General features: G+C 40.6%; 1 protein-coding gene and 1 long non-coding RNA gene across 2 annotated transcripts in view; one reads left to right on the top strand and one right to left on the bottom strand.

Annotated features, from left to right (window-relative positions):
- Positions 1–14,370, bottom strand: part of LOC141490161 (uncharacterized) — a 119,221-nt gene that overhangs the window by 92,325 nt on the left and 12,526 nt on the right. The window lies entirely within an intron of this gene.
- On the top strand, positions 640–2,566 carry LOC141490160 (nuclear pore glycoprotein p62-like). The gene has a single exon (XM_074190410.1). The coding sequence runs from the start codon at positions 790–792 to the stop codon at positions 2,464–2,466; it is 1,677 nt and encodes a 558-aa protein (XP_074046511.1). The 5' UTR covers positions 640–789; the 3' UTR covers positions 2,467–2,566.

The following is a 14,370-nucleotide window of genomic DNA, read 5'->3' as shown; positions in this document are numbered from 1 at the left end:
CACCCAGGTTGTCCCCCCATACCTAAAATGCCCTCCATCCTCTTCTCCATCTTTTGGGATCCTTCTCTCACCTCAAGGCTCAGTTCAGCTGCTGACACCTCTGGGAACTCTCTCCTGGTGAGCTAAGAGATCATTTCCTTTAAGTTTCAGATTGCTCCATCCTTTTGGAGATTCACTTGTATTTTTGTCTCTCTGAAGACATTTGTTCCAGGTGTCTCCTTGTCCCCTCTTCCTATACCCCCTTTTCCTCTTGCCTCCAAGGTATCTTAGGTTACAACCTTCCCTAGGGCAAATTGTATTATTTTTTTCCTAATCCATTTATGATTTCATCAATGTTGAGGGGAACCCCATTGAAGAAATTGCCTCTACCTGTTTCCCTTTTATGAGTTCAATAGAGACACAATTTTTAGCATCATTTGCCAGGCTACTACCTCCTGGTCTTAGATGATGAAGGATTATGAATGCCACATGGTTGAGTTCATATTTTGCCCTAAAAGTACTAGGGAGCCATAGAGATTTTTTGAACAAGGGAGCAACACAGTCAGACTTGTCCTTCAGGACCATTCATTTCAAAGCTTCAGGATGATCTCCCACAAAATAAGAAGACATGGACAGATTGCAGGCTGGACCAGTGGAGGAAATGCCCACACTTGTGGGTACCTATCTCTCTTAAAATAATAGTGCCAGGGGGAGTGGGAGTGGCAGGCATTGTGATTTCTAAAATGACCTGATTTTCCCCTCCTCCCTCCCCTCCCCACCCACCCTACCCCCAAACCAGGGTTTGGAAAGATGAGTCAATTTAATTTTGGAGGACCTTCTACCACAGGAGGTGGTTTCACCTTTGCCCCTGCAAAGACAACTACTACCACCACACCAGGAGCAGGCTTTTCTTTCTCCACATCTGCCTCTGGAGGAAGATTTAATTTTGGGACTCCCTCCCAGCCTACTACAAGCACCTCTGCTACTAGGTTGTTCTCCCTGACCACATCTACCTCAACCACACAGATTCCAAGCTTCAGCCTCAGATCACAGGCTACACCAACTCCAGGTTCTGCCACTCCAGGGTTTTCCTTAGGGTTAAAAACATCAAAGTTAAATGTGGGCTGCAGTGGCACCCCATTCTCTTCATGTATCACAGGGGGCTGTGGGTTTGGCAAGAGCACACTTACTAAGTCCATGGCAAGCAATGTGTCAAACCAGACATCGATGACTACTAACTTTATTTTTGGCCTTCCTCCTACCATCGCCACCCAACCTACATCATCTATAGGATTCTCCTTCCCCAGTAGAAATGTTCCCCAGACAAGGACCACTGGTTTTGACCTTGGTTCAATGAGGATTACCAGTCAACCAAAAGCAGTTGCTGGGTTAACCTCTGCTGCTACCACTCCAATTTCCACTGCAGCAACTTTCACACAAGCACGTACTACCTTCAGCCTTGGAGGACAGTCTACAGGTTTAGAATTTGGATTCCCTTCTCTGGGGTCTACTGCTGTACCCACTGGAACACTGACTTCAACCTTCAAACAGCCACCTGCCTTGACTTTTGACCCTAAACTCTCAACAATAGTTTCTGTTCCCACCACCCCTTCTGCATCTACACAAAGCCTATCAGCTAGGACCTCATCCACTCCACTTGGAGCACCTGATATTGGAACGTTGCCATTTGGATCAAAGCTTCCAAGGTCAACAGTTACAACAAGTTCTAATGCCACTATCACAGTTTCAGATTCAGCTTCTACTTCGGGTTTTGCCTTGAATCTAAAGTCATTCAAGACACCTAGCAATGACATCATCCCTTCCTCCAGTGTTACTTTGTCCCCAGTTACCCCAATTCCAAGGCCCAGACTACCAATGAATCAAGAGATTCCCCCATCCCAAACCCCCGTGAAGACGTACATTCAACTGGAAAGTTTAATCAATAAATGGAGTCTCGAACTGGAGGACCAAGAAAAAAACTTCCTTCACCAGGCCACCCAGGTGAATGCTTGGGAACGGACATTAATTGAGAATGGTGAGAAGATTACTTCTTTACACAGAGATGTAGAGAAAGTAAAGTTGGATCAGAAAAGGTTGGACCAAGAATTAGACTTTGCTCTGTCACAGCAGAAAGAACTAGAAGACCTATTGGCTCCTCTGGAGGAGGCCGTGAAGGAGCAGAGAGGAACTATCTATCTGCATTATCCAAATGAGGAGCGAGAGAAAACTTACAAACTTGCAGAGAATATAGATGCTCAACTGAAGCGCATGGCCCAAGACCTCAAGAACATTATCGAGCACCTGAATACAACTGGAGGGTTTCTTGCCGCCAATGATCCACTTCAACAGATCTGTAAAATTTTGAATGCACATATGGATTTGCTTCAATGGATTGATCAAAATTCAGTTCTGTTGAAGCAGAAGGTGGAAGAGGTGTGGAAAGGCTCTGAGAGTCGTGAAGAACAGGACTACATCATGTTTGATTAAATGGCCCAAGAACCCCTGGATCGTGTTGCCATGTTCATTACCCATGGCACAAAAGTAAGATTTAAACTTGAGTAAAGCATGAATTATCTATTGCGGCTATTTTCTGTTACAGTACAGTTCATGTCGGTAGTTTTCTTTTCTAAATCTTAAGTAAAAAATCCAGTTACTCTAATAGAGTTCCTTTTTTGCTACAGTACAATTGGTGGCATTTTCTCCAATTAAAATCTTTTCGGTCATAATGGAAAACTATGCTGGAATTTGCATGAATTATATCAAAATTTGGTCAAGCTTTTTAGGACTATTAAATTGGTCAATGCTTTCTGAAATCTCCCAACAATAAGAATAGTAATAATAATGCCAGAAATAGCAACTAAGACAACAGGTACTTCAGGAGAAAGCTACACTTGTTAGCTCTATTTTATGCACCAATTGGAGATACAGTTGAGAGCAAGGGAGGTGGCCTACTTATCGATCACCTGCTTTCTCTGCAAGTCCATAATTGGGCTGCCTGGCTCCCTATTCATGTTTCCTATAGCAAGAGCTTTTCTAAGCCTACTCTTCCAAATGCGGTTCACTAGCTACGTATTCAGTGTCCACAGACCACTATGAAGAGTACTTTTATATATGATTGTGATTCAGTGACCCTGATTCTATCTTTTGTGCTATAAAAAAGAGGGGGGGGGAGACAGAGACAGAGAGAGAGAGAGAGAGAGAGAGAGAGAGAGAGAGAGAGAGAGAGAGAGAGAGAGAGAGAGAGAGCAGTAATGTGTTATCAGTAGCTACACTGGTAAATGCATTGTATGCTTCAATTAGATTTCCTTTATCTGTCTCTTTTTTCCTACCCTAAAGTGCTTTCATAATGCATCTCCCATCCCCAAATAACAGCACGGCTTTTATTGAGTGCTGGAATATGCTTTATTAAAACCCAAAATTAATATAGTTCCATTGTGTCATCTGCCAGCTGATCCAGAGTTAAAGGTCTCTGGTGTTTTCATTATAACCAGATTCTGGTTTCAAGGGGCTAGTAACTCACACACTTTAATTCACATCTCTCTATATGAGAAGATGGCGTCCATCATTCCCAGAGAATGTTCTGACTTTTGAATAGCACAAGGCCAAAGCAATTGGTTGGTTCCATGAACTCATTTGGCCTGATCTGTCCTGAGCCCAGGATGGGAATAAAGGAAAATTTCATCTACCTGGTTGCTAGATGAGGTAGAAAAAATATTTTTTTCTGTAGAAAAACAAACCCAAGTGGTTATTTGACTCCTATTTTTTTAGCCTTCAATTTTAGCATCCTATAGAGACCTCAGTGGCAATTCTCAGGAATTGTTCACCCAATCACCTGATCCCATCCTGATAGGTAGACAAAGTAGGTAACAGCTCTGTAAGGAATGAGAGAGCAGATTGTGAAATCTTTAAGGTGAGAATTTACCTCACAAATCATGCTACAAATAGACTTGTTTTATTGTTTGATTGATTATCTGAGCTTTTAAAAGTGTTAATAATGCAATTTAAGCTCAAAAGTGAATTGGAAACTTCCTTCACACCCCTTATATTGCTAGATAATATTATTTGAGCTCATCAGGAGGGCTATAGAAGATTCAAGGAGTGAAGTCATTGGCCTGGAGACTGTCAACTAATAATAATTAATAATAATAACTGATATATATATATAAATAATTTCAAGACTTGCAAAGTGTTCATATTGATTATCCCATGTGAGCCTCAAAATAGCCCTGACAAGGCATGTGATTTCAGAGGAACAGGAAAGGACACTCCAACCCCCAAATGACTCCTCCAGAAGTCAACAAATACTTATTAAAGGCATATTAATGAGTGGAAATACAAATATAAACAGAAAAAAGCTAGTGCCTGCTCTCAAGGAGCGTGTCTTCTGATGAGGGAAGACAACAGAGAAAAAGAAGCTAGACAGAATGATGAAGGGATTGGGTCCAGGAGCATTATGGTGACAGTCCCTAAGGAGAAATAGGAATACAGCCTGGAGAGGAAGAAAAACATGAGTGACTTGGGTGTCTTCCTTAAAATGGAGGTTCTGGGAGGAATGAGCCATTTGGAGGAAGGAGTTACAAGGGTAGAATGTGTGTATTCCCAGGTGAGAGTAAGTTTTCAGTTTCCAGGACATGGTAGAGAAAGTCCAAGAGGAGAGTCAAGAATATAACCTGCTTTTCTCTTCCAACTATTGTTTGAAATGCCTTCCATTCAGAAGCCAAATTGTTCAAAGCACATCCATAATATAGATAGCATAAAGAAAATATTAACTTCAATGAATTTATCTTAATCCTGTCCACCCAGGTGGTTAGTGTCTTTCCTCTGGAAATGACTTTGCATATACTTACTATTTAATTTTCTAGAAGCACAGTATGATGGAATGGAGAAGACTGGTAAGGCAGCCAGTTTCACATCCCTTATCCCTTCACATCACTTATCATGGAATATAAGTTCAAATCCTAGCTAAGGTACTTATGATTTACCCTTGGACAAATGGCTTTATCTCCTTAAGCCTCAATTCTCACAGCTGTAAAATTAAAGCATTGGACAAGATGAGATCTTGTCTCTTTTTTGGTTTCCTGGATCCCTTTGGCCAAAACCAATCCAATGGATCCCTTCTCAGAATAATATCTTCAAATACATAAAACCCAATCCAATAAACATTTATTAAGCATCTACAATATGAGAGGCACTGTGAAAAGCACTGCAGGGATAATTAATAAAGAGAAAGACAATCCCTACGCTTACTGAATTTATAACCTAAGAAAGTAAAATTAAATTTATAGGATTACAAAAGAAGCCAAATGTCTAAATGCACACAATGATATATATGGTATTGAAAATAAAACAAAAAGGGGGTGGGGCTGCTAGGTAGCACTGTGGATAGAGCACAGACCCTGGAGTCAGGAGGACCTGAGTTCAAATCCAGCCTCAAGCACTTAATAATTACTTAGCTGTGTGGCCTTGGGCAAGCCACTTAATCCCATTGCCTTGCAAAAAGAAAAAAAAAAGAAAGGCTACATAAAGATGTCATTATTTTTTCCATCTATGTTCATGAGTCCCTGAAATCTGTCCACAGACTGGAGGGGTTGGGGTGAGAGGGATCAATGAATACAGCTTAAGAACCTTTGAGGGAAGGGACTCTTTCATTTTTTTCAGATAACAGGTTTAGAGATAAAAGGAAACTTAAAAGACCTTCCAGATCAATGCCCTTATTTTACAAATGGGGAAACTGGGCAGAGAGAGGGAAGGGGTCAGAAAGTTCATAGTGGTACATGGGTAAATTCCTTGGGTCATGTATAACCATTCTTTTTCCTGTTGCCTGTCAATCAAGGGCAACTTCTGTCCATGTAGGATTTATTGATGAGAGTTCCATGATTAATTGCTAAACTGGAAGCTAAAGAATAGTATTCCTTTGAAAAAAGAATAGTCTGGCTTTCAGATGGCCTAGGCTTCAGATCTCCAAGCAACAAGATGTGACACCAGGGAGAGGTGGTCAAGGACAGTGTTTATCTTCTATCCTGGTGTCATGGTGATCCATCAACCTGGCCACAGATTAGTCATAGGGGAGGGTGAGCTGTATTTCTTTCCCTTTTTGTGCTTCATTTCTCTGACAGATAGCCACTAGAATTTCAAAATTTCTGAATGTCTGAGGTTACTAGAGGCAGTCACACTATCCATAGGAAAAAAATGGTTATCAATGGGTCCACAGGAAGCTGACAAAGAATATCTGCTCATGTTCTAAGTAATGACCCTTATACACTAATTTCCCTTTTCTATAACAAAAGGGCCAGTATTTAACATATTAAATTATTTTAGATTAAAGAGTCCTCTAGTGCTGCCCTCTTTATTTTATAAATGGGGTAACTGAGACCCAAAGAGTTGAAATCATTTCCTCTTGATAATAGTGGTTGTTATCCTTCATTCTCAAAGAAGACTAAAGGGACATCATTATATTAAAGGTATAGTGTGTCTGACTCTGACCAATCAGTCCAATAAGAGCATGGAATGTTCCACCAGAGTTTGGACACATATAGGCCATGTGACTATTAATGATAGTTTCCACCCTTGATAACAGAAATAGTAAGAAACAGAGATGACATTTGAATTCACATTCCCTAACTCTAAATATCACCTTGTCTAGCCTCTTCAGCAAAAAAAGAGAGAGGGTTAGAGAATCACTGTCCCCCTCTAAGTTCCACCATTGCTGCTTCTGGTGCCCAAACATAATGGGTCACCTGGCATTGGAATGCTTCAGAAGGTCCTTCCAACAATGAGTCTGCCTAGGCTATCTATAAGATGCCCACAATATCAGCTTTCTGCTGACTACCCTGGAGATGGATGATCTTCATCAGTGGAACTAAAGAGCTACCAGTCTCTGGTCTCAATATTCTACCAAGGCTTGGATAGATAAAAACTAGGAAACATGGCCTTAGAACCCAGACACCTCAAAGCCCAGCCTGTTCTTTAGTCTTCCCATCATTGCTAATACCCTCTTCTGACTGTGCCCTAACTTGTCACTGTCTTTTTTCAACCTTGTCATTTAGAGATGAGAAAACTGAGTCCTAAGAAGTAACTTGAAAACAGCAGAGCAGACAAGGTCTGACCAGGGCTTCAACAAGTTTTTGTTACTGATGATGATGATGATGTTGATGCTCTAAGTTCAAAGATGCTTCACTTTGTTGTGTCCTAGATTCTTTTGGTATTATTATTAATAATAATTAAAGTATATTATAGCAGCTATTTATATATCACTTTAAAGGTTGCAAAAACACTTTACGTATGTTCTTTCACTTGATGAACAAATGTTTTCTCCTTTTTAGGCACTGTCATATGCACTATCTGTATATGTGAGAGGCATCATGGTATGGTGGGAAAGGAAGTATGAGAAAATGGGAAGATCACTGAATTTAGAGTCAAAGAACCTAGGTTTAAGTTTTGGTTGCCAAGAGCTGCCCAAATGAACTTGGATAAATAACTTGTGTTCTCATCTGTAAAATGAAGATGATTAAATGACTTCCTAGGTCCTTTCCAACTCTAAACTGATGATAGTACTATCAGAATTTTATGTGATATGTATAATGGAAAGAGCCAAGTACTGGAATCAGATAATGGAGGCTGGGATTTGACTTCTATTCCTTTCTACTTTTGTATCTGAGTAAACCTGAGGGCCAGTATTTTTACTGTGTAAAGGGCAGGGCTGACTTCCAAAATCTATTCTAGTACTAAATATATGATATGTGCCACCTAAATATGTCAAGGAGATATTACAGTATTGACATCAACATGGTTTCTCCATGCTGGTCTGATATTGGGGAAAAGATGGTTAGAATTCCCTGTTGGGAGTTCCATTAGACCCTGTTAAAGAGATAGCCTAGCATCCACCCTTCCTCATGGGCACTGGCACTGAGGGCACATTCTTCCAAGGAATATTGAAAGAAACTGGCAGTCAGCAAGGAGAAAGGGTGCTGAGTCAATTAAACTGAGTTCTGAGGAAGCATCCTGGGGTCACTTGGTGGTGCTGATTGGACAGTTCTCCTATTGAAAATACCTAAATCCCTGTCTCCTGCCAGTTCAATCCTGTCATAATAAAGGAGCAACCTGAAACTCCAGACCTCCCCGCTTTCTTCCTCTCTCCCTCCCCAACCAAATGTTCTCTGCTCAGGCCTATAATAAGACTATTTCTCAAGGACCCTGGTTCTGCAGCTTGAGTATTTACCAATTGCACTTCTCTGAAGGAATAGAAATGGACTGCGACAAGCTCAGAATTCAACAGCAGCCCCATTCTTTCATGGGATTCTTTGCTTTTGTGATGGGTGGGAGGAAGAACATTTTTCAGGGATCCCAAACTAGTTATTTTCTATAAACTGTCCTAAAATAGTCTGAGGTCAGTTGGAATTGATGGTCAGAGATGAAATGAATATACTGGTGCAACGATTTGAACTATCACCACCACTATTCTTCCTTCCTTTTCTTTTGCTCTTGCCCCCATCCCCACCCCTGGGAGAGCATGGATAATAATCAGAGAGAAAAATAGGAAAGAGCTATGAAGCTTTGGACCAAGGAGGTGAATTTGGATAGCACTTACACTCCTTCAGGTGCATAAAAATAAGAGTTCAACACTAGATTATTTTAAATGGGATACTACCCAATAGTGGTCCGAATTGATCCATTTCCATAGATCTTGCCATATTCCCTCTCATCCACCATGGGGTCATGTGACTTAGCATCCAATAGTGCTTGATTTAGTACTAGAGGTCCATGATTTTTGCCTTCACTAAATAAAGGAATATCCTACCCCTCCCCTTGCCCTTAACTGAAGGTGCCCCTGGGCTACATATTCCAGGTGCTATTTTGTTTGGTCTCTACCTCCAAGCACAGCTTCTTTCTTATACTGTTTGCCCTTCATTTTTGAAGATCACAACATCAGGGAGGTGATGCTATGACAAGCACAGAATTAGATTTGAGTGAGGGGGATGGCATGCTAAGTCACCAACCTCACTTCCTCCTCCAGAGCCATCTGGGTCCAGTGGCCAGATATGGATCAGAACAACTGGAGATGGCCCTGGATGTGAGGCAATCAGACTTGCCCAAGATCACACAGCTAGTTAGAGTCAAGTGTCTGAGGCCAGATTTGAACTCCCGACCTCCTGAATTCAAGACCAGTGCTCTATCCACTGCACCACCTTACTATACCTTCTTTCTTATAAACCATCTCTGTTAGCAGACAACACAATCAATCAATTAATCAATCAACAAGCAATTATTGGGCACCTATCTTGGACCAGGCACCGCTAGGCAATGGGAGTTGCAAAAACAGCACAGTTCATCCCAGACAGCATAGTAGGGGCAAGCTGCCTCTCCCAATCTGCCACTAATTCGAGTGTCTAGGCAATCCTTGATTTTCGCCAAACTCCTTGATTTAATTACACTCTTGTATACAATGGGGAGCTCACATGTTCCTCCATGTAGTGAATATTAAGTAGCTTCTTCTGCAATCCCTTCCTCTCCCCACCCCAATTCCTGGACTCACTCATAAATTTGCATATGGATGCCACCTTTAGTTTGTTATTTTCCAATTTTCCGGTCTTCCAGACTTGTGCTTAGTGACTTCCAGCATGATAGTTGCTGGCACACACACTTCCTGGAATACCCTGGGCTGAATCCTGGCTTGCCCTGAAGATTTTGCTGCCTCTGAGTTCCTCCAATGTATTCTCAGGTCTCATATCCATACCACAGTTTTTTTTTTTCCAACAAAAGAAAAAATGACAATCTTTTTGGAAGAAAACAAAATGCTTCATTTTATATGCACTTCTTGCTCTAGCACATGACTATTACAAAGAGGATGGAGCCAGACAGGCACCAAGGACACTAGAAACAAGCTCTTTGTTAATTTTATGTGACTCACTCCCAAAACCAATGCAAAATGACATCTCATTGACCATCCCATCATGCTCAGAGTGACTGAGCATCAGGATCAAAGATATAAACTGGAAGGGATACATCTGGACTTCAACAAACATTTATTGGGCAGCTAGGTGGTGCAGTGGATAGCGCACCAGCCCTGGAGTCAGGAGTACCTGAGTTCAAATCTGGCCTCAGACACTTAATAATTACCTAGCTGTGTGGCCTTGGGCAAGTCACTTAACCCTATTTGCCTTGCAAAAAAAACTAAACAAAAAAAAAAAACCTCAAATATTTATTAAGTCCCCTTTACATAAAAGGTTCATTGAAATTATTAGGACAAAAAATAATAGCATTTGTCCTCATGGAATTTCCATTTTATTTGGAGATATCTCCTGAAAATCTGAGGAAATAGAAGACAACTTGAGGAGAGAAAGAGCTGGAGGAAGGGAGAAGAGGTAAAGAAAACCTTTTGTATGAAGCAGCACTTGATCTGAGATGTGAAAGAAGTTAAGAATGTGAAGAAGCAGAGGTGAAGGAGTCTATGTAAGGTATGGGAAGTAGTCATGAAAAAACATGGAGGCAAGATCCTCAATCCAAGGCCGCCCAAATAAGCCAACTTGTCCAGAACACAGAAGTGTGAAGGGGAATGAGGCAAAGGGGATCTTAAGTATCAAGTTTATAAATTCATAATAAGAAGGGATCTTAGGAACCATCAAGTCCAATCCTCTCATTTTAAGTGAGGAAATTGAGGCTCAGAAAGTAGTCAAAGTTTCTCAAAACATAATAAGTGGTAAGGTCAAGATTTGAACTCAGGTCCCCCAACTCAACCACCTTACCCCCAATCATTTCATTTTTAAATAATAGTAACAAATTATTAAGAAGTTTCCCCCTTATGTTGAGCTTGAATCTCCCTCCCAGTTACTTATGCTCATTTGTCTCAGGTACTTCCCTCTCTACAGACAAGCATAACAAGTTTAAGCCTTCAGCCACATGCCCACCTTTCAGACATTTAAAGACAGCTTTCAGTTCTCATCATCCCTTGCCCCACTGCCAAGACTCTTATCGGATGGCCTTACCCAGCTCCTGACTCTGATCCATCTCCCTCTCCTGGTCATGCTCCCCAGAAATGGGCACAAACTTCTAGAAATGACAAAGGCAGAGTAGCCCAAGACAAGCCTCTTCTCAGCCCAGGATCTCGGTAGCTAAGGGGTTCTTGACCTTTATGTCCTGGACCCCTTTGAGAGTTTGCTAAAACCTGAAGATTCATTTGTGTCGACTACATTTAGGATTGAAGAAAGCACTTAGTGTCATTTAAAGATTAGTGGAGGGGTGGAGGGGTGTGAATGCAATCTACGTCCATCCAAGTTCACGGACTCCCAGAAATCTAGTCATAGATCCCCTCGGTCCCCAAGTTAAGAAGCCCTGCATTCAATTGTCCAGGTGCTGTGTTACATGATTGAGTCAGAGTGTGTTCTGTCTACCAAAACTTTCAGATCTCTCTTTTTACATGCACTAAGTTCTAGCCATATCATTTAGAATTCAAGGATCGAGCATTTCTTAAGTTTCTCTTTCCTCTGTACTGGACTAAGTATTAGAGCTAAAGGCAATTCCTGGGTTCAGAGTCAGCATGCAAACAATTACGTACAGACATGTTCCAGGGAAGATAAACTGGGCATAATTCATGGAAAGCGGGGACTAGTTTTAAGGGGGAATATAGAAAGGTTCCTCATGGAAGATGGGATTTTCACTGGGGCTAAAAAGAAGCCAGGGGAGTCAGAAGGGTGAGTTGAGGAAGGAAAGTATTCTAGGTATGGAAGGACAGTCAATGAACATGCCTAGAATTTGAAAATGGGGTGCATTATACAAGAAAGTTCCAAGAGATCAGGGACACTGGATTGCAGAGGGTTCGAATCCCACCATCTCCATTTACTAATTCTATTTCCACGCCTTGGATAGCTCAGGTTCAGCACATTGGCTGTCTGCTTCCTCCTCTCTAGAGTGAAAATGCTCATGCCTGCCTTACCTATAGCCTAAGAATCAAATTCAATAAAATGTCTTTGAGTGCACTTTGTAAATTGCAAAGTGCAATATAGCCTTAAATTACACCTCCTTATTATCTCTATTACTTTAATATCTCAAAGACCTGTGATTTCAGTCATGCAGGTACCCCCTCTAGGAATGAAGATGACAACCATTTCTCATCTTATGAGACAACTTAATGAATGGCTGTGCTCCAAACAACATCCATCATCTATAGGATGAAATCAAAGGGAAGAACTCCTCCAGAGACTGCAGGGTGATGCAATGGATAAAGAAATGCATTTGGAGTCAGGGAAACCCAAGTTCAAATCACACCTGCCTCAGACAGCTCTATTAACCTGGATAAGTTACTTAGCCTCCCTCATCCTCTGTTTCCCCAATCCCACCTCAGGCCCTGACTTAGATGTTTTACCCTAATCAAATTATGCCGTCTCTTCCTTAGTTTCCTCATCTGTAAAATGTGAATAAAGATAACACTTACCTCACCTTTGATAATAAAGTGAGATGTAAGGCAACTTTCAAGCCTTAAACTGTTATATAGATGTTTGTTATTTATTATTACTTTCAACATCATGCCATAGGTTCAAGTTAGGAGGGAATTCATTCTATCGAACCTTGTAAATTTCACAGGTAAGAAACTGAGCTCCAAGGTGATGTGACTCGCCCAAGATTACTCAGGTAGCAAACCTCAAAGGTGAGGTTCTCAGCTCCCAACCAGAAGGAAAAAAAACACTCAGGTCCTCTAACCACAGAACCACTTCTTTCCACTGTGTCATATAGATGAATTCCTGCAGCCTAGCTGATGCCAGGGTGGGACAGATTGGGTGAGGGTCAGGATCAGGAAAGTACCAGGTAATTGTCAGAAATCAAAACAAACTGAACATCCCTGAGTCAGAAGATCCAGACCATTGACTGAGGCACATGCCACAGTCAAGACCAAACATGGGATCTTGGAGAAGGGAGATAAAGACAGAAGGCAGCAAAGTCAAAAGTTCCCCATAAACCTGAGGAAGTCAAAGATTTAGGCACCAGTTGATCAGAAAAGAAGAAGAGAGAGTTGAGTCTCAAGGCAAACGGGTAAAGAGCAAGAGTCTAGACAGGTCAATTAAAGATAATAGGAATCTAGTGAAAGAAGAAACCTTAGAACCATCAAGTCTAAATCCCCCATTTTGCAGATGGAGAAACCTAATCATAAAAAGGGTTTTTTTAAGTGACTTGCCCAGGACCATACAACTAATAAGTATCTAAGGCAAAATTTGAACCTAGATTTTCCTGATTCGAGGTCCAATGTTCCATCCCATAGTATAGAGCATCCAAGTGAAACTAACTTTAGGACAAAAACAGTTTTCCCCGTTTCCTCTTTTATACTTCTTGGACCCATAGTGGTGAGGAAAGTGGATGTATCTGATGAAAAGAAGAGGTGAGAGAATAGCAAAGTTGGTGGAAATATAAAAAATTAGCCATGTACAACCAACTTTTGACTAATTAAATAGTAACCCTCCCTTTGCTGGCTTTGCCTCCTTAATCCTTAGACAATAGAACAAGCAAAACTAAAGAGAAGAAAGAAAAGTCCAACAGTACAACTGCCTCTTCCATCCTGACCTCTTTGTCTTCTTATGCACTACACAGAGAGCAAAGCAAGAAATCCTATGTTGCTATTCCTCAATTGCTAGTTTCCATAACAAATAGATATTTTACCATACCTTTTCCTCACTTTCTATAGCAAACACATTCCTAAAAAGAAGCATACAAATCAAATCATTGTCTATCAAAACCTATTTAAAATGCACTAGAGAATGAAAATTTAAAGGAAATGGATGATTACCTACAAAAATACAAAAATGGCTAAAATTAACGGAACTTGAAATAAAGGTCTTAAACAACTCAATTTCTCAAAATGAAATTAGCCATGTCTTATAGGGACTACCACAGAAGAAAAGAAAAGAACCCTTGGCCAGAGTTACAGGTGAATGCTATTTAAAAAGTCTCTTTAAAAATGCCTATACAACACAAATTTCTCTCAATAATAAAGCACTCTACTTTCTTCTTTTACATGGTACAAATATGCCAGAACTAAAATGCCACTACTGGCTATTGATGCAAAAATTTAAATAATATCCAAAAGAGACAGTAGCATAAAACAAAAGGCATAAACAAATCATGTTGTTTTTAAAAGTATTAGCCAAATTGCATGAGCTCTATAGTCCAGGATTCAGTGTATTCGGGCAATACTGAATTTTTTTTTTGTTATTTCTCATTGGAACCACTCAATTGGAAATGTTTGGATAGGTTACGTCAAATTGTTTTCTGGAGCAAGATGATCCTAAACATTTAGAGATATTGATGAATCTATAGATATTAATGACTCATTTTTTTCATTTTAAGAAAAGTTCTTTACAATAAAGAGGCACCATACTGACCAAAATACAGAGTCCTGGATTTTTG

Source organism: Macrotis lagotis, chromosome 5 (genome assembly GCF_037893015.1).
Source record: "Macrotis lagotis isolate mMagLag1 chromosome 5, bilby.v1.9.chrom.fasta, whole genome shotgun sequence".
In the NCBI taxonomy this organism is placed as follows: domain Eukaryota; kingdom Metazoa; phylum Chordata; class Mammalia; order Peramelemorphia; family Peramelidae; genus Macrotis; species Macrotis lagotis.
Note: the sequence above shows the minus strand (reverse complement) of the source record. Positions and strands in the feature narration are given on the sequence as shown.

Coding starts and splice junctions, on each gene's coding strand:
- LOC141490160 (XM_074190410.1), top strand. CDS start 790: ATGAGTCAATTTAATTTTGGAGGACCTTCTACCACAGGAGGTGGTTTC.